General features: G+C 43.9%; 2 protein-coding genes across 3 annotated transcripts in view; both read right to left on the minus strand.

Moving 5' to 3' along the window:
- Positions 1 to 2,047: 2,047 nt before the first annotated feature.
- The window catches only part of LOC142898609 (myosin-7-like), a 32,237-nt gene continuing 6,613 nt past the window's right edge, over positions 2,048 to 27,671 (minus strand). Inside the window, exons 11-48 of one of the 2 annotated variants that reach the window (XR_012928619.1) lie at positions 27,316 to 27,414; positions 26,669 to 26,772; positions 26,442 to 26,580; positions 25,892 to 26,010; positions 25,395 to 25,544; positions 25,123 to 25,293; positions 24,860 to 25,039; positions 24,266 to 24,398; positions 24,095 to 24,171; positions 23,901 to 23,988; positions 23,638 to 23,755; positions 23,433 to 23,556; positions 23,202 to 23,338; positions 22,628 to 22,798; positions 22,438 to 22,522; positions 21,538 to 21,780; positions 21,269 to 21,445; positions 20,573 to 20,718; positions 20,343 to 20,433; positions 20,098 to 20,255; positions 19,705 to 19,936; positions 19,439 to 19,565; positions 18,960 to 19,078; positions 18,660 to 18,856; positions 17,903 to 18,086; positions 17,651 to 17,816; positions 17,104 to 17,228; positions 16,807 to 16,922; positions 15,932 to 16,118; positions 15,652 to 15,861; positions 15,432 to 15,557; positions 14,537 to 14,627; positions 14,381 to 14,460; positions 14,191 to 14,295; positions 13,542 to 13,637; positions 13,156 to 13,299; positions 12,071 to 13,038; positions 2,048 to 2,236 (exon numbers count right to left, since the gene is read on the minus strand). Coding sequence is in view for 1 of the 2 variants with exons in the window: in XM_076041631.1 (XP_075897746.1) it covers positions 13,027 to 13,038; positions 13,156 to 13,299; positions 13,542 to 13,637; positions 14,191 to 14,295; positions 14,381 to 14,460; positions 14,537 to 14,627; positions 15,432 to 15,557; positions 15,652 to 15,861; positions 15,932 to 16,118; positions 16,807 to 16,922; positions 17,104 to 17,228; positions 17,651 to 17,816; positions 17,903 to 18,086; positions 18,660 to 18,856; positions 18,960 to 19,078; positions 19,439 to 19,565; positions 19,705 to 19,936; positions 20,098 to 20,255; positions 20,343 to 20,433; positions 20,573 to 20,718; positions 21,269 to 21,445; positions 21,538 to 21,780; positions 22,438 to 22,522; positions 22,628 to 22,798; positions 23,202 to 23,338; positions 23,433 to 23,556; positions 23,638 to 23,755; positions 23,901 to 23,988; positions 24,095 to 24,171; positions 24,266 to 24,398; positions 24,860 to 25,039; positions 25,123 to 25,293; positions 25,395 to 25,544; positions 25,892 to 26,010; positions 26,442 to 26,580; positions 26,669 to 26,772; positions 27,316 to 27,414 (5,027 nt within the window). In the remaining variant the exon portion in view is untranslated. Of the gene's footprint in view, positions 2,237 to 12,070; positions 13,039 to 13,155; positions 13,300 to 13,541; positions 13,638 to 14,190; positions 14,296 to 14,380; positions 14,461 to 14,536; positions 14,628 to 15,431; positions 15,558 to 15,651; positions 15,862 to 15,931; positions 16,119 to 16,806; positions 16,923 to 17,103; positions 17,229 to 17,650; positions 17,817 to 17,902; positions 18,087 to 18,659; positions 18,857 to 18,959; positions 19,079 to 19,438; positions 19,566 to 19,704; positions 19,937 to 20,097; positions 20,256 to 20,342; positions 20,434 to 20,572; positions 20,719 to 21,268; positions 21,446 to 21,537; positions 21,781 to 22,437; positions 22,523 to 22,627; positions 22,799 to 23,201; positions 23,339 to 23,432; positions 23,557 to 23,637; positions 23,756 to 23,900; positions 23,989 to 24,094; positions 24,172 to 24,265; positions 24,399 to 24,859; positions 25,040 to 25,122; positions 25,294 to 25,394; positions 25,545 to 25,891; positions 26,011 to 26,441; positions 26,581 to 26,668; positions 26,773 to 27,315; positions 27,415 to 27,671 lie in introns of those variants that run through there. The other variant, XM_076041631.1, reaches the window with a different exon arrangement.
- Positions 8,469 to 10,091, minus strand: LOC142898611 (tripartite motif-containing protein 16-like). The gene has a single exon (XM_076041632.1). The coding sequence runs from the start codon at positions 9,938 to 9,940 to the stop codon at positions 8,762 to 8,764; it is 1,179 nt and encodes a 392-aa protein (XP_075897747.1). The 5' UTR covers positions 9,941 to 10,091; the 3' UTR covers positions 8,469 to 8,761.

Below are 27,671 nucleotides of genomic sequence, written 5' to 3' on the forward strand. Positions count from 1 at the left end.
GTTTTTCCGACCATTTCATGAAGCAGCCAGAAGTGTAGAACGGATGTATGAACGTATCGATACAATTCCTTTACTCGAGTAAAAGTAAGAAAGTAAAGGTTGGGAAATATACTTGAAAGTAAAAAATGTTTCATTGCAATTAACGCAACTATAAGCAGAAATAATCTCCCTCTAAAATATGATCCACTGTTATGCTGAATGACGAAGAGTATCATTTAAATACAATAATAACTAAAGTATAATAAGTAAAGTACTTTTCACAGAATTTCTATCTTTTAGACACTTATGAACACAAAGTCCTGAATATTTTTCCATTGTACTATGTAGAAAGTACAGATATTTGCATACAAATGTAGGTAAATTAATTGTACTTTGTTACTTCCCTCCTCATTCTACACTGTGCCACTTTGTAGCCCCATGGGTCAAGTTTAACGTGTATTTAGTTACGGAAATGAGACACACATGCCTTTTGTACATTTGGCATTTCACACTTTATTCACAGAAGATGACAGTGCTGCTGCTGCTGCTGCTGCTGCTGCTGCTGCTGAACCAGGGCCTCCATGTCCTGCTCCTCCAGGCTGCTGAGGGGTAGTAGTGGTGTTAGTGTTGCACTGATACCATTTTACTGCACACAAGTATAGTTACAACTGCTCAACTTTTGAATAGTCACAAATACCCAGTACACACTGATAGTAATAGAATGATCAGAATGACACTCCTGGCAGAGGAGACGATGACATGATGAATCTAACAATCATCAAATGTAATCGTCCATCAAATCAAAATCTAGATCATGTTTGATCTGATCATTGGTCAAGATTAGAGGTGTCCAATAGGTTGATCACGATCTGATCAGAGAGAGAGAGAGAATGTGAGTGTGAATCTGGAGTGGCCCGCACACAGTCCAGACCTCAATCATATTGAAACCTCGCAATTTGGACCAACAGGAACAATTTGCAATAGAAGAATGACAAGAATGTAGAAGAATGAGATCTCATTGTTGCTCATTCTTTAACTAAGTGTAACAATGAAACATCTTTATCAAGCTGAGTGGACACTGTGTCTTTGTTCATTCAGCATCGTCGAAGGAACCTGACCTGTCTGAGCGGACGCATTGAAATACTGATGATGATGATCATAACATAAAAGTCAGACTCGCCAAATGTGTCTGTGTCCTTTCAAACTGTAAATAAAAGTGTCAGAATGTTTCGTTCAAAGCAGGTATTCCTCAATGCAAACCAAAGACGTATGGCTGTAAAGCCGCACTTCCTGTTTACTGCCTCATACTCCTTACTTTAGATGGTGGAGTGACTTGATAGGAGGCTTGTTTGAACACACCAGATATTGTGAATTCTTCACACGGCAGGTACTCAATTCATTTTCAGGTTTCCTTGTTTTGGTGTTTTTTGTATAAACAGCAACGCCTCTCCTACAAGGAACTGCATGCATGCATGCAATAAGAGTGCCACCTAGGGGTTCATGCATGCAACTCTTTGACTACGTCCCTCCCCAGAAGTAGGTCCCACAACATCTTTAGCATAGCAGCGACCGCAGGTTCCCGTAAAACAAATATCTTGCCAGAGTTGACTTTTCAGCGCGACTTTGCACTGCTGGCAACAGGCGACCCAGGCCCACGCAGGCCACAAACCTCTCACTGCAGTACGATATTGAGTCCCAACACAATCTGCATACTGCAGTCAGGGTGTAGCTCTCATTACAACTCTAGGATGGACCAGAATTTGTATATTTGTCCACCAGTGAACGTTAAAAGACTCTAATGTTTTAGGCACTACAGGTCAGCTGCTGCTGCTTGGCTGTGAAGGAGCTTCTACAGAGGCGTTCTAGTCTCCTTTATTACTGCTCTATGCTTTTAAACGGTTGGAACTTTTAATCAAGTAAAGCACATTGAGTTGCTTTGTGTATGAAATCCACCATATAAATAAATGTCCCTTGGAATGAACATCAATGCATGTTTTGGTGGGACATCTGCAAAGGTAAGGAGCCCTGTTCAGTATTAAATAAGGATTATTGAGAGTGAAAAGCCTGGAGAAAAGTGGAGGGTGATGCAGTAATGCTTTCAGCAGCCTTCACTAGCACCTAGAAAACCATCCTGTTTGCTGCAATGTACTTCTTTGGATCTGCTGTACTGGCTTTTTGGTCCAGGCCAGTGGCCGCTGAGGTGTGAAGCTCATCTGTTCAACTTCAACATGAGGCCTACTGTCCAAATTGAGTACTGCTGGAATTATATGATTTTAACTTATCATATAATTTCAGCATTGCAACCACCAGTCAATGTTAGTGGCGACTTGAAGAGTGCTAACCTGTGGTACAAAGTAATCTAGTAGGAACAGGGACCTTTTTATTTGGCACTGTGATGAACTGGTGACTTATCCAGGCTTGTGTCCTGCCTTGACCTGAGAAGCAACAAAAACATTAAAAGAGGCAGGGCAAAACCTCAAAGGAAAAAGTGTAAATTTATCTACTCGACATCTTCTCTCTTTCCATCGTCATGCAAAACAAGATAAAAACTCATGATTCTCATCACATTTCAAGTGTAGAAGTGTAGCTTGCAAGTGATCTGCCTAATGTCGCTGGTTTGAGTTCTTTCTTTTTTTTCTTACCAGTTTGCCTGTTGAGGAAATACCTGAACTTTCTAAAAGACGGATTGTTGCCAGGGAGAGGTAAGTCAGTCCCACCACCAAACCACAAAGACTTTTTCATTGTGTGTCACTCCGTCTGTCCAGCTCTCTTTGAGTTTTTTCTTCCACCATTGAGAAAAAAAGAATGTCTGCCGCACTTTGTTGACCCACAGTTCAGTTTAAAAAGGAATTCAGTTTTTAATACGTGAAAATGTAAAAATGCACACACGGGACATTTTAAAATTGTGGTTTTGGTTTTTCGTGAGAGACGCCCACTGAGAATCTCTGACCCAATCACTGCCCTGCTCTGTGCTACGTCCCCACTATGGTCCCTGGTCAACCCGCTTGGAACCCCAAGGCAGCAGAGACCAAAGGGTAACGGTTGCAACCGTGGAGGGGCCAGTGGAAACGCCTACAAGCCGAGCCGAGTCTTTAGCACCAGTGGAAATATTGGGTCTTGATTGCGCTCATCTCTGAAACCTGATCATGTTAACAGGCTGGTATTTCTGGCAAGAAACCTTCAAGTGACCTTGCCAGCATTTGCTATATTGGTGACGTTGGAGCCCGCTCTGAACTACGGGAGCCCAGTGGAAAGCGTGGGGGACGTATTTGAATAAAACCTGGATTTATATTTCAAAAAATCAATCTTAACTAGAAACAAACATGGAATTCATGGATAAAATGGATTTATCGGCCTGCTCTAGTTGTGCCCTGCCTTGACCTGAGAAGCAACAAAAAGACAAACATTAAAAGAGGCAGGGCAAAAGCTCAAAGGTTCAAAAAGCAGAAGAAAAAGTGTACATTTATTTAGCAAACATCTTCTCTCTTTCCATCGTCATGCAAAGCAAATTTAAAACTCATGATTTATTCCATATGTATGCTTGTAAATGATTCATTGTATAGAAAGTGTGCCTGTGATGTTTTCAATGAAACACAGTTCAAGTGTACAAGTGCAGCTGCAAGTGATCTGCCTAATGTAGCTGCTATGTTCTCTTTTTGTCTTATAAATACACAGATTTAACTACCGATGACCTCCATTTCATAATAAGGAGAGTTGAAAAATTGAGGGGCAATGAGTTCCCACCAGCGCCACCACCACCACCACCAGGCCTACCACCGGTCCCCGGCCACGGTGATGCGCCTAGTGGTGATCCGAACCAGTAGGCCTGGCGGTAAGCCTCCACCAAACTAGATTAAGGTGTGAGTGAGCATTTTGTGTGTGTGTGTGTGTGTGTGTGTGTGTGTGTGAATTCATTTGTATTGCTGACACCTTTTTTCTGTTGTTTTATTCATTTCAAATCATCAAGATTTGGAGGCAATGGGCAGCAGGTGAGTTGCCAGAATTTTACTCATTTTTGTGTGTTTTATTTTAAGTGACTTTGCCTCTAGAAAAGCCAGGAAGCACAGGTTTTAGGAGTGGGTGGTTTTAAGACCTAATTATTCAACTTTATATTGTTTTTTTTTAGACCATTTGTGTTACCTTGTTTCAGGTAACTGTTCATTTCTATCATTAAGTATTTGCGTGGTATTTATCATTCATTCATTCATTTTCCATACCCGCTTAGTCCCGAGCTCAGGGTCACGGGGGTCTGCTGGAGCCTATCCCAGCTGTCATAGGGCGAAGGCAGGGGACACCCTGGACAAGCCGCCAGTTCATCGCAGGGCCACATAGAGACACACAACCATTCACACTCACATGCACACCTACGGACAATTTAGAGTGTTCAATTGACCTCACATGTTTTTGGACTGTGGGAGGAAGCCGGAGAACCCGGAGAGAACCCACGCAGACACAGGGAGAACATGCAAATTCCACACAGGAGACAGGAGACGTGTGTGTTATTTATATATCTCAGAAAAGGCAGCTCACAGTGCTCCTTGGACTTTCTTTGATTTCGTAGACACCACTCAACAGGCAGCAGCGTACATCGGTCTCACCCACTTGCCATCTGGTGCGCATGCGCCCTCAACCTCGAACTCGGGTCACGTGACATTGTACAAACCAAATTAGGATATGTTACAACGTGTTCTTATCGGCATAATTGAGATGCTCTGTTCTGGCTCTCTGACAACCAACTGTGGTTGGTGTGCCTGTTGTTCTGTCTCAGTTCTATAAATTTGCATCAAGTTTACATGAACTTTTTTATTTTCGTCATGGATCTATAAAGAGCACAGTAAATTGCAGTGCCACCAGGTGGCTGGGTGGTACTATGTTGTTCTCTCACACACACAAAATATATATATGTATATATATACATATATATAATTATTTATATTATAAGCGTCACACGATTGAATTGAATGATCAGATATTGATCAGAATCCTTCAAGAAGGAGACCACGACGGCCAGTGGAAGCCTGGCGACCCCCATTCATTGTTTTTTAATTGTACGTTCATTTGTCTGTTCTGTTTTTTTGCTTTTCCCTTGTTTTTGATTTGTGATTGAATTCATTCAAGACGTTTACAAAATGAACACTAAGTCAAACTATTATTGCCATTATGATTGTGTCATAGTGTTTTCTTGGATTCTAGGAATAGCATAATTAACAGAGGACTGACAATATAGTTATTGCATGCATATAATGGCTAAATGGGATAATAAACACATCTCTAAAGCCAGGAAATACCTGTTCTGTTGCAGTAATGTCTTGGGCCATTGTGTCGCCCATGATGCTCGTCCATGAAGATCTCTGATGAAAATACAACCAGCAGGATTGAAGTTATTTTGCTAAGCTGCTCTTCTGTGCCTTTGAAAAAAGCCATGTGTGGGGAGTTGTCTGTGCAGCGTTTGAGTGATACTTGTTGCAGAGGCAGCTTCATACACCAGGAACCTACAACAATTTAACTTCCTCCCCAGCAGACTGCAGCATGAAACAAGGGACTATAACGTTAGAGGAACCCTGCAGCTCAGCTGCTGCTGCTGCTGCTTTGCTGGAGCCTATTCTCCTGTCAAGGAGCTTCTATCAAGGCATTCTATTCTCCTTTATGACTGCTGTATGCATTTCAAGCTCTTTTTTCCTCTGCACTGCTAATAAACTGTTTTTTAAATGCTTTTAAGATGTTGAACTTTTAGTCATTTAAAGCACATTGAGTTGCCTTGTGTATGAAATCCACAATCTAAATAAAGCTGCCTTACCTTGCCCCCCACACCCTCATCTCCCCCCACACACACGTTCAGAAATCATATGCCAGTCCTGCAAGAACAACGTGATGTCTCACACGGAGGCAAATGTCAAGTTTGTCAGCGACTACAAAAGGCAGCATGTTGTCAATACGCCACTCTGCATTGAAACAACAGAGCACAAAGTGTGAGCAGTGCTCTGGGTGGAAATGTCCCTTGGAATGAAGATCAACATGTAGGAATAAAGCATGTTCTCGTGGTCCCTGTGTAAAGGTAAGGAGCCCGGTTCAGTATTGAATAAGGATTATTGAGTGTGATACTCCTGGTGGCCAGTGGAGGGTGATGCAGTAATGCTTTCAGCAGCGTCTGAAGGAAAATGTATTGTGTGTGCATGTGTTCTTTACTGGACCTGCATTGAATTCTAGATAAAAGCAACACACCAGTTATATCAAGAACATTTTATTTATTTTGATCAAATTAATTATTGATTCATGAATGATTATATAATTAATTACAAAAAAATAATTTCGGAACATCCAGGCGGCTGAACTGAAAAAAAGAACAGGAAAATGTTGCCATCAGCAGTGACACACAATACAGATGAATTCCTAGCATACATTTTAAGCTAACAGCTAACAGAATCGCACTATGATCTACAAAGTTCGAGTGCAGATCATCTTTCGTTCTTTGTTGTGCAATACTTTCTTGTTACATTTACGAGAAAGAACAAAGCGATGTGTGATGACCAAACTCAGTGTACGCTGACAATGGAAGTTTCGGTCAAAGTCATTTTATGGAGCAGTATGTCCTTACCAACATGTCCGCCACCGTTGTCTGAGCAGAATGGCGCGCGCGCGGAGCGCAAACCAGAAACGTTGTGTTGGGGTGGCCACGGTGAGATCATCACTCGCATCGGGGTGGCCACAAGTACAACAATGAAACGTCTACTCGACTGTTCTTAATAATTTTATTTGTTACTGTCGTTGTTTGGAGTTATGACGTGTTTTCAGTGTGACCTTAAACAGTCATTACTTTTCTTCTTGTCTTGTGAAAATACAGAATGAACTTCTTCCCTTCAAGGATACAACGATACAATATATATATATATTTTTTTATCATAATTTTGTGCAATAATCCTAACATATTATATAGTATTATATAATGATTTATCTGGTCAGGTATAGATGAATTGTGATCCGACATGGTTTGCTGGCTGGTCCACACCAAATCCTCCGTTTTTCCTTGAAGGCATCACCGCCCCACCAACTCTCCCTTCTAGCCCATTAGCCGATCGTCACGTCACCACGATCAGCAGCAACTCTTAACACCTGCTCACCGTGCCAGGTTATTTAGCCACCCTTGCCCGGCTCGCCTTCTCTTTGCCGGATTGCTCCTCTGAGTTCCACGACGCCCCAGCGGACTGACTTGCTTCTGCACTGAATTACCTGTTGCCGACCTTGCCTGTTCTATTACAAACATAAATGTATTTTTGTGTCATACTTTAAATATTGTTAACATTGCTGGAATTGGTTTTAATTCCCCGCAGTATTCAATGACTGCTTGTAAAACCAGATTTCCTCTTAATGTACAACCTACTTACCAGACATTTTTTTTGCTTTTAAAGTCAGGTTCACTCCCAGACAAGTAAATAATAAATATAAGAGTACTTTTATTAAGTGCCATCATATACAACCTGACACCTTAACAGCCAACAATTAAACTGACCTTTTAGAGATTGGCAATTGAATTTTTATTCCTCTTCTTCCCTTTAATACACTGCAACACAAGCATGTTGAATAGCTCAATCAATCTGAGCTCTAAACTTGCCTTTTGGTGTCTGATTGGACTTCTTTACCCAGTTTGTCTGCAACTGAGAAAGTCAAATTGCTGACAGGAACATGTCCTACTCCTCAACACTATGGGGCGATAGGAGTTGTTTCAGCAGGTTAATACATCCCCCCCCCCCCGGAGGATTGTACAACTATCCTTTGACCTCCTTTAATCCTCTGCAATACTGGAACCAGATTGATCTGCTGGTCCTTATTGTTGAGGTCGTATTGGCTCGGCATTCGCTGCATTGAGGGCACCGACAGTGTTGGCACACATTTTTTGCAAGCTCCTTACCAATACAATTTGATATCTGTCGTCATCCCTCATTCTTTGCCTCTTTTAATTTGCTTCCATGGTATCATCTTGCTGAGTCAGATCCTAGAATTGAACCAATGACCTCCTGGTGTCAGGGCAGATAGTCTAATTTTGGTCCTCACCAGCAGTTCTCTCACCCCCCCACCCCCCTTTCTCTCTCTCTCTCTCTCTCTCTCTCTCTCTCTCTCTCTCTCTCTCTCTCTCTCTCTGGGATACCTTTGTTCCTCTTCTTGTGGCAAGGCAGGGAGAGGGTCATCTTGTATCCAACTTCGTAGCTCAACAGCAATCTCTTCAACTTAGCATAAACATAAGTCAAATAGATTCATTACAAGCAAAATGTTTATGAAACCACACAGCACAAGTCACTACTGCACTTATACACTTGTGGGCAATATCTCAAGGTTTTACCGATAAATTAGGCCACATTTTACACACAGGACTGTTTAAATGGAAACTCGATACACATTTCATAATTATGTAAAGATGTCTGTATTTTGCTGTTGTCACTTTTTGCCCAACACACAAGAAGTATGGCATGAGAAAAGACAATTCTTTCAAAACATTCACATTCATTAATCTGATTGTTTACAAACAGATCAACAGATATTTATCAGATGGATGAGTTCTACAAAGGTAACAATTGGTGGCAGTAAATGTCAAGAATGCAAAGAAACCTCAGCTGTGTTTTCACAATAATACGGTTGTAATGTGGAATAATCAGATATTGGTTTGGGATGAATCATCTGCAGAGGAACAACATCACACAAACATCCAGCAACCATGGACAAACAACGGGTCGACAATGGGCCTCAATAGCACAACAGGAAGCAGCGTTAACCTGAGCCGACTTAGGAGTCACAGCTTAATCAACTCAGCTGTAGCCCCTGAATGAACAGAGAGTCCAGCGTGTAGCGGCCGAGTGAAGGTGGTCTGGACACTTTGAAGGAGTTTCATGGCTACGGAGACACTGTAAAAGGACAAAAGGCCTGCACTGTGGTCAACGTACACTCCCACTCTATAGGACTTGGGGTCTGAGACAACAGTCCAGGTGTTGTTGCAAGATAATTTATATCCACTCCCTGAGAAACAGGCTAAACTCCAGGATTTGTCATTTTTTCCAAATCTACATTCCTCTGATTCTCCTGCTCTGTTGATGTTCCTGTAGGCCACTGTTACATCAACCCCATCCACTCCACCTGTCCACTCCACCTCCCAGTAACATCGACCTGTCAGACTCTCTGTACTCAGGACCTGAGGCCAGTAAGTAAATCTCTCTGGGTGATCACAGTAACACTGAGCTACTTCCATTTGTGTCACTTTTCTGTTCCCCTCAGATAATAACAGATTGTAATTTAGTGTGTTCACATCCAGAGTGATTGGACGTGAATATCTAAGGAAGTCCTCTCTGCTCTTGGGTTCTGGCAGGAAAAAATCAATGTTGCTCACTGTCATCTGCTGGATCTTCAGCTTGGTCTCCTCCAGCTCTCTCTGCATCTCCACTGCCGGTAACATTACAATATAATGGCCTTTATGTTGGTCCGCAGCGCAGAGAGAACAGACGCTCTGCTCATCAGTGCGGCAGAACAGCTTCATAACCTCACCGTGACGAGGGCAGACGTTCTCCTGGAGCTCCTGGATGGGTTCCACCAGCTTGTGTCTCAGAAATGCTGCAGACTGACGATGAGGCTGAAGGTGAGAGTCACAGTAGGAGGCCCGACAGACCAGACAGGACTTGAGGGCCTTCAGTTTTATCCCTGTGCAGACATCACAGGCCACATCTACAGCTCCAGCATAGCAGTGATCAGCAGGAGCAGCTTGGAGTCCAGTCTTCTCCAGGACAGGCCTTAGTGTGAAGGTCCTCCTACACTGAGGGCAGCTGTAGACTCTCAACCCCTCCTCAACATCCCAGTGATGTTGGACACGCTCCCTGCAGTAGCTGTGTCCAGGGAAAATAGTCACTGGATTCTTGAGAAGATCAAAACAGAGGAAACAAGAGATGGTTTCTGGGTCTAGCTGAGCTCCTGCCTGAGCCATTTCTCCCCTGCGAGCAACTAATGTGGTTCCACTTCCTCAGGAGTAGAGCTGCTTAAAACTAAAGGAGACAGAATGTTGGTGGGTGACTTTATTCCCTCAATGAACAAAGTGCAGCGATTAAAAGACTTGCAAATATGTTCCTGGAACAATCAGAAAATGGAAGTTGGTGGTTTTTGTTGGTGGACGGTTTGAATAATAAAGGAATATGTGATACTCTGCAGTGGTTAGCGGCGCCGCCTCACAGCAAGAAGTTGGTAGACCTTACTAACCTTTAAGCTTTGATTTCTAGGCAAAAATAAAAGTGTAGTCGCGTTGTCGCAGTGGTGACGTCGGAGCCCGCTCTGAACTACGGGAGCCCAGTGGAAAGCGTTGGGGACATATTTTAATAAAACCTCAATTTATTATTTTTTTTAAAACAAACAAAAAAACATAACCTTAACTAACAAGACAACAGGGCTCAGTGCACTCAATGATTTATTGGTGAACTGGCAATAATGTGTGGTTTCTGGAATGATCAAAAAATATGTATATATTTATGTGTACATCATTCAAATAACTCCATTGCACATGTACAGCAAACACAAATCTCCAACTGAACTCAGGAAAGAAATGACTGTTGATGTTCAAAAAGCAGAAGGAAAAATTCTCTGCTCTTTCCATCGTCATGCAAAACACATTTAAAACTCATGATTCATGACATGTATGCTTGTAAATGATTCATTGTATAGAACGTGTGCCTGTGATGATTTCAGTGAAACACAGTTCAAGTGTAGAAGTGCAGCTGCAAGTGATCTGCCTAATGTAGCTGCTATCTGCGCTTCTTGTCTTATAAACACACAGACTTAACCATAGATGAGGTCTGACTTATAATAAGAACAATCAGGACAACGTGGGGGGAATTGCCCCCACCACCACCAGGCCTACCACCGATCCCCAACCACAGTGATGGGCTTAGTGGTGAACCGAATCAGTAGGCCTGGCGGTAAGTCTCCACCAAACTAGATTAAGGTACGAGTGTGCATTTTGTGTGTGTGTGTGTGTGTGTGTGTGTGTGTTGAGCCCAAAAGTATTAGCAGTCCTACAAATTCTTGATTTCTCAATGGATATGAACATTAACAAGTGTTGGTTTCCAAATGAACAGACAGTGTCCACTCAGCAAACAAAACAAAAGGTTAAATGTTCAAAAACACATCTTCTCTCTTTCCATCGTCATGCAAAGCAAAATTAAAACTCATGATTTATTCCATATATTTTCTTGTAAAGTGTGCCTGTGATGTTTTCGGTGAAACACATTTCAAGTATATCAGTGCAGCTGCAAGTGATCTGCCTAATGTAGCTTGTATGTGCCCTTTTTGTCTTAAAAGACACAGATTTAACCATACATGAAGCCCATACGCTCATTAGGTTCATGAACATCTTTCGGAAGACAGTCCTACCCAGTTCACCACCACCACTACCATCACCACCACCACCATCACCCCATGGCCGATGCCATCGCCCATCAGGATCAGCAGGATAAGTTTGAGTGCGGTGACGAGCAGTAGGCCTGGTGGTAAGTCTCCACCAACTAGATTAAGGTGTGTGTGTGTGTGTTGATACACATACAGCTGAGGCCAAAATTATGAGAAGTCCTACAAATTCTTGATTTCTCAATGGAAATGAACATTAACAAGTGTCTGTTTCCAAATGAACAAAGACACAGTGTCCACTCAGCTTGATAAAGATCTCTCTCTCTGTCTCTCTCCTTTCCTGCCCCTCTTCCTTACCCGCTTCCTTCTCTCTCTCTCTCTTTCTCTCTCCCCCCCCCCGCCCCCCATCCCAGACATTCAGACATGATCTAGATTTTGATTTGATGGATGATTACATTTGATGATTGCTAGATTGATCATGTCATCATCTCCTCTACCAGGAGTGTCTTTGCGCTCAGGTGCTCCATGAGGCTGTGCAGGTGCTGATGTTTGACTGTTGCCTCTGTTTGTGTGAACAGCAGTTTGGATGAATGATTGAAGGTCCATGGTGGGCTTTGCCACACTGGCCCACAACTCTGTGCTCGTTTGATTTGACTCATCTGTCGTCTGATAATGTCTTGTTGTTGTTGTTGTTGTTCTTTGCGCCACAGGTGGATTCAACCCGAAGTTCGCCGACGCCCCCCTCTTCAGCTGCCGCCTCCTCCTCTTCCTCCTCCTTCTTTGCTGAGCCCTCCTGACTGTTTTGGTTTTCCCTCTTGAGTCTTGTTGTGTTTCCACTGACGTTGTGGTGGCTCTTGTGTTTTGCTCCGTACTTCCTGTGTGAAAGCACTTGACCTTTCGGCAGCCTAGTTTCTCATTGTTTTGTTTTTTGTAACCCCTTGGTTCCTTCGCTCTCAGGTTTATTTACCGTCTTAAAACTATTGAGGAAAAATGGTATTGGAATTGTTTGAATGTGGATTCTGTTTGCTTTAAAATTGGTCTGCGCTGAATAAATTCACTTTGTGAATATAATGTGAAATGCCAAATGTACAAAAGGCATGTTTGTCTCATTTCCATACTTTAATGGGGATACAAAGTGGCACAGTGTTGATAGATAGAGGTAAGAAGTAACAAAAGTACAATTACTTCACTTTTAGAGTTAGGGTTAATATCAAATATCTGTACTTTCTACTTAGTACATTTGGAAAAAAAACAAAACAACTTTGTACTTTGAGTTCATAAGGGTCTAAAAAATACAAATTTTGTTAAAAGTACCTCACTTATTAGTAAAGGTATCGTATCAGTACTTTTACTTTCACCATGGTATTCAATAATCCATCCTACACTTCTGGCCATCGCATTTTTGGTAAATGGTAATTGAGAAAGCAAGAGGCATTATATTTGAAAACAGCAGCCCATTGAGATCTCTGACTATTGCTACGTATCACGAGGCGCTGACTAGAGCCTGCACAGAACAAACACGCACGCACGCACACACACACACACACACACACACACACACACACACACACACACACACACACACATACACACAATGCAGGAAACACAAACACTGGAGAATCCAAACCAACGCCAGAACGTCTCTTGGGAGAACCGGTGTGTCAGGAGGAAGCATCTTCACTCTGCAACCTGCAGGAAGAGCCGAAGCAAACCACAATGTGCTGGTAACGCATTCAGTAAATCTCAGTCAGTCAGTGAGCGAATCAGTCAGTAAAGCAGCCAGTCAGTCAATCCATTGTTACTCACTATGGTGATCTTGCTGGTTTGCTCTCTGGTTCGAATCCTCATCTTGTTGACGGTGGTCTCTGCGATGTCGGCTCGCTCCTCCGCCTCGTCCAGCTCATGTTGGACCTTTCTGAAACGCACTGCATTGCCGCTCACCTGCTCCTCCTGTTGGACACACACAGTCATCAACTGTTTCTTTTTATTTTTTATTTTTAAGATTTTCTTTTAGAAATAATATTTTTTCCGCTTCTGGCATTTAAAATCCCAGCTGACTGAAACTCAACTAAAGTCGCTTCCTTCTTTTTTACGCCTACACAGAAATTCAACAAACAGGAGGAAACAGCTGTGTTGCGTTTAAGGACCGCGCTCCCAGTTTTGAAACTCTCGACGGCGGTAAAAAGTCTCACGGCGTTGTCGGCTTGTCTTTTGTAGCTCTTGACTTTGGTCTGAAGCCTGTCAATCAGCTCCTGCATCCTCAGCAGCGTCTTCCTGTCCTCCTCCGACTGCAGGGAGCAGAGACGCACAGTCGGTCAAACAGCAGCCGAGCAACCAGACAGACACCAACCTGGACATTGGAGGGCCGTGCATTTCACACCACGGTCATCGTCATATTTAGTCCACCCTAAATTAATAACTCATATTACCTTCAACTTGATACCACAGTTTGAGAATCCAAACAGAATCACACTAACACATTATATCACCTTCATGTAGGGACCTCGTTGAGCAAAACCTAATTTCCGGAGCATTTGAATCAAAATTGAATCATAATTTATGGGTAACTAAGGACACTGACACTGTGAGAAACCAACGAGACGATAACAAAACTAATTATTGAACCATTAAGTTATTAAACCATTGCTTGATATTACTCTACTGTAATATACGACAATGGAAGCATTGCAACCAAGTGGGTGTTATATGACGTGAAAGGAAGAGACAATGGAGAAATCATATTAATGGGAAATGTACTTTTCTAAGCACGCTGAGGGCAGCACAGCAGTTCTAGCTGGCCCTGACGGCGCCCCCTACTGAACCTGGAGGACCTTGGCCCACCTGACTGGTCAGCTCTCTGCAGCGCCGCTCAAAGCGGCGAACTCCTTTGTGGTAGTCCTCGCTCTTCTTCTGCTCCACAATCAGCTCCGTCTGCAGCTCCCGGACCTACACACGCACACACACAGTGAGCACACCCTGGACACGCCTCCGCCAGGTTCCTCAGTTCCCCCTCCTGCTGTGTCCTCCTCACCCTGGATTCCAGCTTGTGAAGCTGTTTCTTTCCTCCTTTCAGCGCCATCTGCTCAGCCTCGTCCAGTTTGACCTGCAGCTCTGACACAAACCACACGGCCAACGTTAACCTGAAGTCGCCGGGATTGCTGTTCATTGGTTGCTTTTTGCTCCCAACCTTTCACGGTGGAGACCATGTTCTTCTTTGCTCTCTCCAACAGGCCGCAGCTGTCCTGCTCCTTCTTCAGCTCCTCTGCCATCAGTGCAGCCTGTTCAAACACAGTCGTGCGTGTGACTGATGTGTCGCACACGCAGAGGTGGCAAGTGACAAAGTACATGAACTTTGTTACTGTATTTACCTCTACTCACTGCATTTGTACACCAATATCTGTACTGTTTACTTCTCACATTAGATAAACACGCTCGCTACTTTTGTAGCACAATTTCTGTTCAAAAATGTGCTTATTATTATGTATTATTGTTGTTTATAGTCATAGTGTAGTTGTATTATTATGTATTATAGTTATTAGCTGGTGTGCAGTTCAATTTAAAACTGGATCAGATTTGACAGCGAGATTATCTGAGAGTACCTCAGCTTTGGGGTCACTGTTCAGTTTTCAGCACAGAGAAAAAATAATTACGAAGAAGTGAACATTGGTTATTCTTGTTCAAAATGAAGGCCTTCAATAATGACTCACGAGTCATAACTAACGGTGATTACAGTTTGGTTGTGCTGCAGTTGAAAGACAGAAAAAAAGACTCTAGTATTGAACGTAGTAAAGCTGTTAAAATGAACAACAAATATTCTGTTTCAATGATGGCAAAACCATTTTCTTTTTCTTTTTTTTTTACTTAAGTACATGTCAGTACTTGTACTTTCTTACTAGTACTTGAGTAAAGGAATTGAATCAGTGCTTTCTATACTTTTACTGAAGTACAGAATGTGAATACTTTTGCCACCCCTGGAGGCAATGGGAGAAAAGGAAGGCACAGCCAGGACAGTTAAAGGCAAGACAAACTACAAGTGACCACGGGGAAGAGGGAGTGGTTAGAGGTCGAAGGTCACCACTGACGTCTGTGATGGCCTTCTTGGCCTTCTCCTCGGTGCTGCGAAACTCCAGCAAGGCCTCGTCCATCTCCCCCGTCAGCAGGCTCACATCAGCCTCCAGCTTCCTCTTCTGGTTGGCCAGACCCGTGTTCTGAGAGACAACACAACACAACACAAGGTGTCTCTCACGGTGTGAGCAGGCCTGACTTGAGCTCGTTCTGAAGGTCCTCTGGTGTCGTGCCTACCTGCGTGGCGAGCACGTTGACCCGCTCGGCCGCCTCCACCAGCTCGTGCTCGGCCGTCCTGCGAGCGTGATCCGTGTGCTCCAGGATCCCTCGCAGCTCCGCCTCCTCCGCCGTCATCAGGGAGCAGCGGCGCTCCAGCAGGGCCACCTGCTCCCGCAGCTGATTGCTCACCTGGACCGTGTCCTCCAGCTCCACCTGCTGTTCTTTCACCTGCACGACCCCGACGCAATTATGAGCATTCGCTTGCAGATGACGCAGGTGACGAGGAAGACGAGCCGACCTGAGTCTGCAGCTGCCTGATGATCCTCTGGCTCTCGGCTGCCTGCTTGTTAACGTGTGCCAGCTGCACCTCCATCTCACTGAGGTCGGACTCCATCTTCTTCCTCAGTCGAACGGCTTCGCTGCGACTGCGAATCTCCGAGTCCAAACTGACCTGCATGGCCTCCAGGGAGCGCTGGTGGCCTCGCCTGGTGAACACCTCCAATGTTACTACTTCTAATGTTACTATAGGTAGAATTCATTCTGCTGTCGCATTATTTAGTGCTTTTGATGGCCACCACCAAGTGTGGGAAATACCCATGAATATTCCAATCCTTCTGATTGTTAATCAAGGGTTAGGGTTAGGGTTAAATGTTCTTAACGTGCAGGAGGCCTCTTTTTACTTGAACTTTTGCTTCTTTTTCCTTCTTTTTATACCGACTGTAATCTAACCTAATCTCTGTATGTGAGGCTTACTAACTGAACAGAACTATGCTCTGCCAAACTCGCCTACTGCGTGAATGAATGAGGAAATCAAATACTGTTCGTGAAACTTGAGGTTCAGAGAGAAAAACCTGGTCCTGACCAGGTTGTGCTCACAGCTGGGTCTGTTACTACGGTAACTGACCGAGAGCTTAAGTTGCCTCCCTCTGTCAAACAGGTGAGAGTTCCGTCTCTTTCTCACAGTCAGTCCAGGCTCAACAGACTCAGAACTTTCACTGAATCCGCTCCCGTCTTCAGCTGTGATTGTTGCTCTACACTTTGGAGGCAAAATCAAGGCTGCTGTTTATGTGGCTGTGGCAGCGACAACATGGTCAAGGAGAGCAGCTCTTGTCTCTCACTATTGCTTTTCACAAGAGTAGACAAAAGCAGTGAGTGAGTGAGTAATTACAGTACCTAAGATTTTCAAATTCCTCATCTTTCTCAGCGATCCTGCGCTCCAGCTCAGTCCGTATCTGTTGCAGTTCGGCCTGGAATCTTAAGATTTTGCTCCCCTCGTGTTCCAGGGAGCCCTGGTTGGTAGAGAGACACACAGTCAGTCACTGTGTGTGTGTGTGTGTGTGTGTGTGTGCGTGTGTTCTTTGGTAGGTATGTAGATATAGATATAAGTGTGTGTGTGTGTGTATGCACATCTATATTGTCTGTGTGTATATACATGCCCACACACACACACACACACACATTCCCAGCTACCTCAGCTTCCTCCAGCGCCGCCCTGATGTCACTCTTCTCGACATCGAGGATCTTCCTCATCCGCTGCAGCTCATAGATGGTCTTCCCTCCTCGGCTGATCTGATCTGTCAGCTCCAGGATCTCCTCTGCAATCAGACACAACAGAGTTGATTGGAAGTGGATACTTCTTCCATCTCAAACACCACTCAAGGTTGGTTTGTGACACATGACAATTATGTCAAACAAATGAATGTTTGTTTTGCTTTGTTTTGTTTTATTTTGTTAAGCACTGTGGCTTGCACATGTTGTGTATGAGCAGTGCTATATAAATAAAGTTTATTATTATTATTATTATTATTATTATTATTATTATTATTATTATTATAATAATGGCCATATTTCTCTTTAGCACCATTTTCTAGATGCAGCGGTTGCAGTGAAAGGGATGAGTGCAAAAAACGCGATCCCTTCTTCTTCTGTTTATGCGTCTTTACTACACTGTTGTCCATGGGACTTCAGAAGAGACACAACGGCAGGAGGGAGAGATAGAGGGGTAGAGAGAGACGACCTTGCAAGTTCTTGTTTTCCCGTTTGACTGTCTCCAGGTGGTCCAGCGCTTCTTCATAGCAGTTCTTCACTTTGAAGAGCTCTGTGCTCAGGTTGCGTGATTCTTTCTGCGATGCCTCCAGCTCCGCCTGGCTCTCATCACACCTCAGCTTCCAGTCGCTCAACATCTGTCATCAAACAACGGCCGAGGGAAGAAAGGTGTGAGCCCACCGCGGTTCACACGCACCGACTTCATCCTGTGTGACCGACTCACCTTGTCAAAGCCGCGCTGCCTCTTTTCCAGAGCCAGAGCTGCAGCATTGGATCGCTCCAGCTCCACCACCATGTCTTCGATCTCCAGCTGCAGCGCTTGTTTGCTTTTCTCCAAGGAGGAACCTTTGGCCCGAGAGGCTTCCATGGTTTCCTCAGCCGACTGCAGCTTCACCACCAACTTCCTCCTGAAAGGAGAAGCAGACAGACGCCAAAATGTCGCTGTTAGCACTCAACAGCTGCAGCTCTCAGTAAAGCCAGGAGGGGAAAAGTGTCATGAGGAAATACCCAGTCTTTATTTAAGCTTCTGCAATGATGCTCAACTTTAACCCTTATGATGCCCTTGTTAACATGAGCTGACACACAATAAGGATCCTATAGATACCAGGACATTAGGAAAGTCGTCTTTAATGAGCAGCACGTTTTTTTCTCCACATCTTTTAAACCTAATGTGCTGAAAAATCTCTCTCACTTTGAATTTATTGCCAGGATCAGCACACAAAGTCAACAACAAAAGCCATTCAGTTTTTCTTCTCATAGAACAGTTTGTATTTATATTTAGGAATATACATATAAGAAGGGATTGGTGCTCCCAGTTAGCTGAATCTGCCAAGAGTCTCGTTAAAGACAGGTGGGCTCTCTGTTGCTAATTGTTGAAACGTGGCAATCTCTTGGTTTTTGTCTTTCCTCAAACTACAAAGACACCAGTGTGACGCACACACAGGCACGTGCACTGTGAGTTTAGGTAACTTTGTTCTCACTTTGCGTCTTCCAGCTCTTCGATCCTCAGCACAGCGTCGGTCTCGTACTTGGCCCTCCACTGCACCACCTGGCTGTTGGCGTTGGACAGCGCCCTCTGCAGTTCAGCCTTGGCCTCCTGCTCCTCCTCCAGCTGCTCCCTGAGCAGGCTGCCGTCATGACGGGCAGACTGCACCACATGAGCCAGCGCCACACGAGCCTGAATGGATCCACACACTGGTCTCACGTGTTGCACTCGGGACGTTTTTCTTGTTGGGGTTCAAGTGGAAATGGGCTCCAAAGGGTTTTCATTCAGCTCTTACTTTGCTCTCTTCTTCCATTTGCCTCTTCAGGTCGTCGTAGTTTTGGCAAACGCCGGCCTTGGAGCGTTGGAGCTGACCAATCATGACGTCCCGCTCCTCCACACGACGGCTGTACTCAGCTGGAGGACGAGGAGGAGGAAGAGGAGGAGGAGGAGGATTGGCACCATGAGACCCTTCACAAATCTCACTTTAAAATGCTCGATCCAGCGTTCGGGTCAGGGCCGCTGCACCTGTACCATACAGTGGTTGCAGTTGCTGTATCTTAAAGGTACAGCGGCCAAAAAAGTGAAGGTCCTCAGGAACAAATGAATTGATTTATTTAATGAAGGTGGACAAAGATGAATAAATACTATATATTTACAATTAACTATCTCATAACTTTTTAAGCACTGTACACACACACACACACATACACACACATACATACATACATACATACATACATGCATACATACAGACAGACAGACAGAGTGAAGTACCTGTTTCTGTCAGTGCTCGAGCTTTGTGAGCAGAAACTTCGTTCAGTTGTCTCTGCAGCTCATCTGCTCTGTTCCTGCTCTCATTCAGCTGGTCCTCATAAACCCTGCACATCTTGTCCACAGTGACCTACAACCACACACACGCACACGCACACACACACACACACACACACACACACACACACACGCACGGACGACTCGCTGTGATAACCTTCAGGGCAGGTGAGGTGTCAGGCATCTCCTCTCTCCGCTGAACCTGCTCTGACCTTTGACCTGGACAGCTGCTCCACACTGGTGGTCAGGTCATCAGCCTCCAGCCGGAGCTCGGCCTTCTCCTTGTCCAGCTTCTGCTTGGCCCTCTGCAGAGCGTCCATCTGCTCGCTGAGCTCAGCCACCGTGTCCGAGTGCTTCTTCCTCAGCGCGGCGGTCGAGGTCTCGTGGTGGAGCGACGACTCCTCCAGCTCCCGTCGCAGCTTCAGGAAGTCGGCCTCCCTCTTCCTGTTGATGGGAAGTTAGTTAATGAGTTAACTCAGGCGATTCTGCCCAGTTTCCATGGACGTTGGTGATTTGTGAAGTCTGCGAGCTCTCTCTGTGAGGTTTGTCCGAGGAGTTCGGGCATCACCCTGCTGAACGTCAAAGAGCTTGAACGTGATGATGACCTGTTGAGGGCGATCTGAGCAGCAGAAGCTCCTCCAGCCTCCTCCAGCTTCTCCCCGAGCTCCTCCAGCTCCCTCGCAACCTCGTTCCTCTGGCGCTCAGCTTTGGCACGCCAGGCTCGCTCTGCCTCCAGCGCTTCCTCCAGCTCCTCGCACCGAGTCTGCCACATAGAACATTTTACATGTTCAGCGAGCAGGACAACAGAAAGATTGGATCAGGACCAGGATCAGGAGAACTCCTGGCTAACCTGAAGCTCCTTCATCTTCTTTTGAAGCTGCGCATACAAACTCTGCTCGTCCTCCATTTTAGACTGAAGCTGAGTCAACTCAAAGTCTTTCCTGCAGGTTGAAGAAGGAGAACGTGGAAAACAACATGGGAGGGTTTGAGAGTAATCCTACCTCAAGGTAAATTGTTGATTGTAGTATTTGTAAAACTGTGACATTTGACAAAAAGCGGCGTCTGGAGGTGGTTTCTTACTTCTTCAGCCTCTCCTCCAGCGTTTCCCTCTGGTTCTCCAGGTCCTTCACAGAGTCCAGGGACAGTTTCAGATCGGCCTCCAGCTTTCGTTTGGTTCGTTCGATGTCGACTCGATGCTTCTTCTCCTGTTCCAGAGAACTCTCCACCTGTTGCCAGAAGGTGGCTGTCAGTCAGAAACCAGGGAACTGACTTCTCAGGTAACTTCACACGACTTGTTAGTTTTCCTAACAACTTAGACCTGAAGACAGCCTGCTCGGGGCACCATGGATCTCTAAGTGGCTCCTCACAAAAGTTCAGTAGGATATTGAAGTGAACATGTTGGTTATTATGCAGGTTTTTCATACTGTATGGTTGTCGTCATAGATACCATACACACATACATCCATACATTTGGCCACAAATGATCGGAAAAAAAACCCAAAACATGATCTTGTTTTTTTTAATTTTTAATTTCACTTACTAATAATTGGGGTTCATGCTGGAAACAGCAGGTCCTTAGAAGTTTCCCCTTCCTTGCTTTATAAATGGTGCATTTTATTTTATTTCTATTTTATTTTTCATTTAGATATTTTTCTTCTGTGGGATAAATAAATGCATTCTAATTCTAATGATGCTGGTATTTTATGTCACATTTCATCAAAGCTTTAATGGTAGAATACCTTGCATGTGTCTTTTTTTAACGGCTCAGTCACTTACACTGTCCACTTGCTGCTCCAGTCGAACTTTTGCCTTGATGAGCATGTTGACTTTGTCCTCCTGAGCCTGAAGGTCGTTCAGAACCTGCTGATGAGCTTCCTGCAGGGCACTTTTCTCTCTGTTCAAAGATCTGATGGTTTCATCCAGAACACTCATCTCTTGAGACAGGTTCTTCACCTGCATGTGGAAGAAAAACAAAAACCTACAGTTCAATATTTGTTGTTTGGAATGCAACCCAATAAAGGAGCTTCCAGGAGCGGCCGAAGCACCTTGTTCTCCACTCCGTGTCGGTCCTTCTCCACTTTAGCCAGGGTCATCTCCAAGTCGTCTACGTCCCTCTTTAGCGACAGGGCCTCATCGTCCAGCAGACGCTTCTTGGATGTCAGCTTTGCGCTGACCTCCTCCTCCTCCTCCAAACGTTCCTGCAACTCCTTCAGCTTGGACTGCTGGGAAATTTTGGACTGAATCAGCTGGTTGCAGCGATCCTCTGCGTCTGCCAGGTTGTCCTGCTCCTGTATGGTTCAAGAAAAGAAGAAAAAACAAGAGCGAATAATGTTACAACTTCCAAGAATCTTCAGTAATTTTGCATTATTCTTTATCTAAATGCGTTGTAAGATTTTGTCGTACCTATGTTAAATACATAAATACTTAAATATATTGACTAAATTTCAATTACTAGCTGAACTTGGTGACTAAATTCCCTTGAAAAAAAAATCAGAAAACAACAACATAGAAAGCAAAAAGAGAACGGAACATTTCTAAGGGGACCGAATTAGAATTCCATCCATCTTGAAGCAGATTTTCTTGATGCTAGCTTAGCCAGAGCTCTGGCAGGAAGCCTCTGACTGGTTAAATATTAGCTGTGTGGGATGAGGTGTGGTGTTTGACTGAAGTCTTGCCAACACAGTTGAACGCAAAAGCCTTCAGTGTTGTTCTTTGTTTGTCATTCAATTTGAAAATGCCACCTAGTTGTGATGGCAATCACGACTGCATCATCCGCACTGATCTCTTCAGCTCAGCTGCTGGAACCAGCTGCTTTTTCAGGATCAGCTGGGGGGTAACCAATGTCGAAGGGGAAGTTGAAGCTGCTCCCTCAGCTGTTTCCTTGTTTCCTTTTTTTTAAGCATGCATGACATATTATTGGGGTTAAATATTTCATTGCTACATACGGCTTGGAGCTGCAGAGCCAGATCGTTCTTCTCCTGAACCAAAACCACCTGCCGTTCCTCTGCATCCCGACGCTTCACCTCTGACCTAATGCAGCCGAACCATAAACCAGGAGGGCAGATCAAGCAGCACGCAGCAGTCGGGCAAAGAAGCAAATTCAAACTGTAATTTTGCTTGATGCGCGACACAAACCTGTCGTGAGCCTCTTTTAATTTGTTGAAGTCTTCATGGAGGGAGGCCAGTTCCTTCTCAACCTGGGCGCTCCTCAGCAGGGGGCGGAGCTTGTAGAACAGCATCATCCACGGCCAAGTTCTCACTGAGTAGAATGCTCGGAGGTTGAACTGGATCACCATAATAGCATCTCTGAGAAAAAGAGAAAGAGAGAAAAAAAATATTTAGAACGCAAAAGTTTGATATTTCGTATTGACTTTGCACAAATGTTTATTTTCCTGTGTAAGAGCTATTACACTCCTGGCTTGGATTCATATTAAGCTTATTTGTACCTAAAGCAATCAAAGAAACAATTATTCATTTACACAATAATCATAATCATCAGTAGCTGCAGCTTCCCTAAAGCAGACTGATGGTGAAAATATATTCATATTTATACAATGTGGGTAAAAAAAAGTGTCTTGCCTGAGGGTACGACGGGGGTGGGATTCAAACTGCCAACCCTTTGATGATTGGACGAGCCAATCTACCTCCTGAGACACTGCTGATCATCTACTGCTGTGACTCTTATCAATAATTTGATTGGCACACAAACCTTTGCAGCATCATCTTGTCTCGTTCCATTCGCATCAGCTTCCCTCTGGACATGGCCTGCACGATGGTGAGGATCTGAGACAGGCGCGAGTCCCTCATGTCCTCCAGGTGACCCAACAGACCCGCCTTAAAAAACACCTGGTGGACATCAGAATTCAACAACCAACAATCAGCCACTCAACAACCACTGGGACACAAAGCTGTTGTGGAGCTCTGCTGGAGATGTTTCTACCTTTGTGTGTCCAAACTTGTACTGTGTGTGGTCGATGTCAAGTGAGCCCAGCAGCTTCTCCACGGCTTTCCTGCTATCCACAAACGAATCCTCGGGGATGGCGTTGGGATTCAGAATGCGGTAACTGAAAAGGTGAAATTGTGGGTTGAGCGAGCGACCACGTTGGTGGTGTCTCTCCATGACGCTGCCGCTGTTGGAAACCCACCGCTGCTTGAACTCAGCATACAGGATTCGATTTGGGAATCCCTTCCTGCAGATTCTGATGCCCTCCAGAACTCCGTTACACCTCAACTGGTGCAGGACCAGGAAGGGGTCAATCACACCTGTAAGACATAACACCCAACGATACTCTTATGTAGAATAAATACAACCGAGCGCCGGCATACCGAGTTATTGGTTTGCATGCAAGTATTTCTGGGCTGAATGCTTAGTTCCTCTAAACAGCTGAGCTGTGTGAGTCTGCAGAACCTGGACTCTTGGCCTCATTCGGGATGATACAGCGAACAAAGTGTGGTTGAGTGCTGCGCAGGTTGGCCATCAGCTTGTTCAGGTTCTCCTGGATTTGCACATGCAAACACAACTTTTAGTGATAAAATCTTATCATTATGGCCACGTTGATGGATGTCTCTCGCAACCAGTCCAAGTCGTCCAGTGCTGCTCACCTTGTGCAGCTGTGAGACTGTCTGGAACGAAGCTGCTTTCCTCTTTCTCATTTTGGTTTCAGACTTTGGATCAGCAGCTGGAAAACAAAACAATAACAGTGATTTTACTGTCATCCTTGCATTGTTGGTTTATTTCTTGGTGTTATAAATAGTCACTGTTGGCAAAAGCACCCATTTCAGAACTGATGTAGTTCTCAAAGAGCGACGCAATGAGTTTATTGGAGGATTTCTGAAACAGAACCACCACTGTCTCGTTCAGAGGGTCTCGGTTCTTATCCAGCCAGCCAGTAATATTGTACGGCACCTACAATGAAAGAACAAGATCTCTATTTAGTTTTTGATACGTTGGAATATCTGAAATAACTGTTACTCAAAGTCCTCTTTTATTCAATGTGTATTTCTTTTCTTGGCATTTGTAGGATGAGAGATTGAAGAGATTGTCGGCTCAAATGTATATTACCTTGTTATGGTTTGATTGTAACAAGCAACAAACCATATGAAAATATTAAGATTTACAGCCACATGCTTTACAGCTTGGCTCCTTAAATCCCAAATACGACTTGACTGATTCTGTTCGGACTTATTATCTGCCTTCACTGGGTCTTTAAAGTAACAGGACTGAAAAAAAAACACCTTCACAGTACAAGTCGTTGGCTCTGCTGTTGGCCATGATAGGTTGTACTAAACTTATACCAAAGTGACACTGAAATGTTTTTATGTTTAAGCATCTTAATAATGTAATGCAGGAATCCAAAAGAAGCTGACCACTCCGGCGTAATGCACCACTTCAAAGTGCGTCTCGTATTTGCGTTTCTTGTCTGGCCTGGGCCGCTGGAAATTCTGCGACTTTCCCAGGTGGTTGTCGTAGAGTTTGGCTTTAAAGCTGTGGTCCGTGGACTTGGGAAACATACACTCCTCTTCCATGATGGATAGAATACCCATAGGCTGAAAGGAAGCCACTAAAAGTCAAAGAGAGGAGTGCCAAGGTGACTGCTGACACCTGAATAGTGAACAAATAGCACGCTCACCTTCTCGATCAGGTCAATGCAGGCCTGCAAATCCAAACCAAAGTCGATGAAGGTCCATTCAATCCCCTCTGTTTTGTACTCCTCCTGCTCCAGGATGAACATGTGATGGTTGAAATACTGCTGCAACTTCTCATTGGTGAAGTTGATACACAGCTGCTCAAAGTTGTTGAACTGCAACGAGAGACGGACGACGACGTTGGTTGCGTTGTGTGAAATGGCCAGCAACCTGTGGAAAGCTGCTCCACTGCTACTGATGGAGGTCAGTGCTTCACCTCAAAGATCTCGAAGCCAGCAATGTCGAGAACGCCGATGAAGTACTGACGAGGCAGTGAGGTGGACAGCGAGGAGTTGATGCGACCCACCAGCCATTTAAACATCCGGTCATACGTGGCTTTAGCCAGGGCTGCTACTGCATAATTAACCTGGACACACACACACACACACAGTCAAGGTCTACCATTCATTGTTTTTTATCACTATCACTAATACATTCTAAAAACAATTGTTTGTCATGTTTTTTTTTTAAGTTTATCAGAAAACACACAGACAAAAAAAAATCAAGATCGTGACAAAAAAGTTAAAAAAAAAAATGACACCATTATATTAAGAAGATGACAATGTGTTGTATAATTATGAGAGAAACCTCTAACAATGATCAAACAGATTGGCGGACTGTCCCATTGACTGATGAAGTGGCAAATGAAGTGACTTTACTGCCTGATGGCTGTTTGTGTGTTGGTTGGATAATAAGTCATAGTAAGTAAGTTACCTGTTCGACTGTCTGTCCCTTAACAATGAACTCATTTCCCACTTTGACACGAGGGTGAAGCAGGCCTTTGAGCAGGTCAGCAGAACTGATGCCCATCAGATACGCAGCCTTGTCCACACCTGAACACACACACACACACACACACACACACACACACACACACGCACACACAGACAGACATTATAGTTAGTATGGCTCTTGGTTTGTTTTCCCAGATTTTATGATGTAACTCTAAATAAAAAGATGCAGTGTGTAAAATGTGGCCTGATTTAGGATTTCTATACTGGCTGAAGCTTAAAATACTGCCCATAAGTGTATACTCTCAGTACAATAAAAGTCATTTGGTTTCCCCAACCATACGGTTCTTATTTATATTTAAGAATGTACACAGTGAGGGTCTTGCTCCTAGTTAGTATTAAGAGTGAACACTCGCATCCTCAAATAAACCAACAAAGAAAGAAGTGGACGAGGTATGCAGGTTTGTGTGTGCAGGCCACCGTAGTTCACTGGCAGCTCAGGAGAGGGAAAAGAGCAGCAGCTTTGATCTTACTCTCTGTGCCGTTGGCCTCGGCCTGCTCCTCTCTCTGCTTCTTCTTGAACCTCATGTTGCCAAAGTGCATGATGGCTCCCACTATCTTATAGCAGCCGTACTTCTCCTCCGGAGTGAAGCCCAGAGTGTCCATGGCATGCTGAATATATAGACAGGTTTTCACGTTTGTTTGTTTTCCCAAGCACAGGGCGTATTTTAGGTTGCTTGATGTTTTATGTTTTTCTTACGTCGGTAAGTTTCAGCTCCTCCCCATCGTTGATGCTCTCCACTGTGGTCACACCTTGGGAGCAGAAGTGGTAGTCGTACGGGTTGCTGGTCACCAGCAGCATGTCTGCGTGACAGGGAGAGGCTTTAGTAGAAGCCTGACACTCAACAGCCGGCTAAGAGTGGAGCTCAGCTGCTGAGACACTGAACTCAGGTTCTTTTCAGTCATGTGGCACAATCGAGTTTCATGTATCTCAGAAAAGTGTCAATAAAGTTCATTCCTACCAAAATCCTACATCACTTGACTTTCATTGGAAATTGTTTAATTTGATAACAGTATTTAATAAATTATATATATATTAGAAAAAAAAAAAAAAAAAAAAAAAAAAAAAAATATATATATATATATATATATATATATATACATATATATTTATATTGTACTGTATGTTTTAAAACCTCATTGAAGTTCATTATTATAGCAGAACAAAAGTGTGACATAAATCAGAATGATATCTGAAGTTAAAAATATTATATCATATCTCCACAAAGACATTTCTGAGAAAAATAAGAGATAAAAACCACATCAACATGCTGACCTTGCTGATTACAATGCTTTTATATGTATATCATTAAATTCATTTATTGGCATGCCAGTCGGTGGGACTACCTCGTAATTCAGGTTTGTGATTGGACATAATCTGGTAGTAGATGTGGTAGCTTCTCTCTTCTGGCTGCTGAAATACAACTCTGGACTTTTCCAAAAGATCTGGTTTGATAAAAAACATATTTCCAGGACATGATGACAGAAAATATGTTGTGACAAAAAGTTTAAAACAAAGGTGATATTGTATCATCTGAAATAAGGCAATATTGTTTCTCAAGTGGCAAAGTTTTGTGTCATTACATTCAAGAGAAGAGACAAATATTTCTACAAGAATCATATTTTCCAGAAACAAAGATTTTATACCAAAAGTCTTGAAAACGATTCGCAAGAAAAAAAAAACGACAAGTGGGAAATATTGC

Source organism: Nelusetta ayraudi, unplaced genomic scaffold (assembly GCF_046127955.1).
Source record: "Nelusetta ayraudi isolate G7.1 ecotype Tasmania unplaced genomic scaffold, CSIRO-AGI_Nayr_v1 ptg000070l, whole genome shotgun sequence".
NCBI lineage: Eukaryota > Metazoa > Chordata > Actinopteri > Tetraodontiformes > Monacanthidae > Nelusetta > Nelusetta ayraudi.

Coding starts and splice junctions, on each gene's coding strand:
- LOC142898611 (XM_076041632.1), bottom strand. CDS start 9,940: ATGGCTCAGGCAGGAGCTCAGCTAGACCCAGAAACCATCTCTTGTTTC.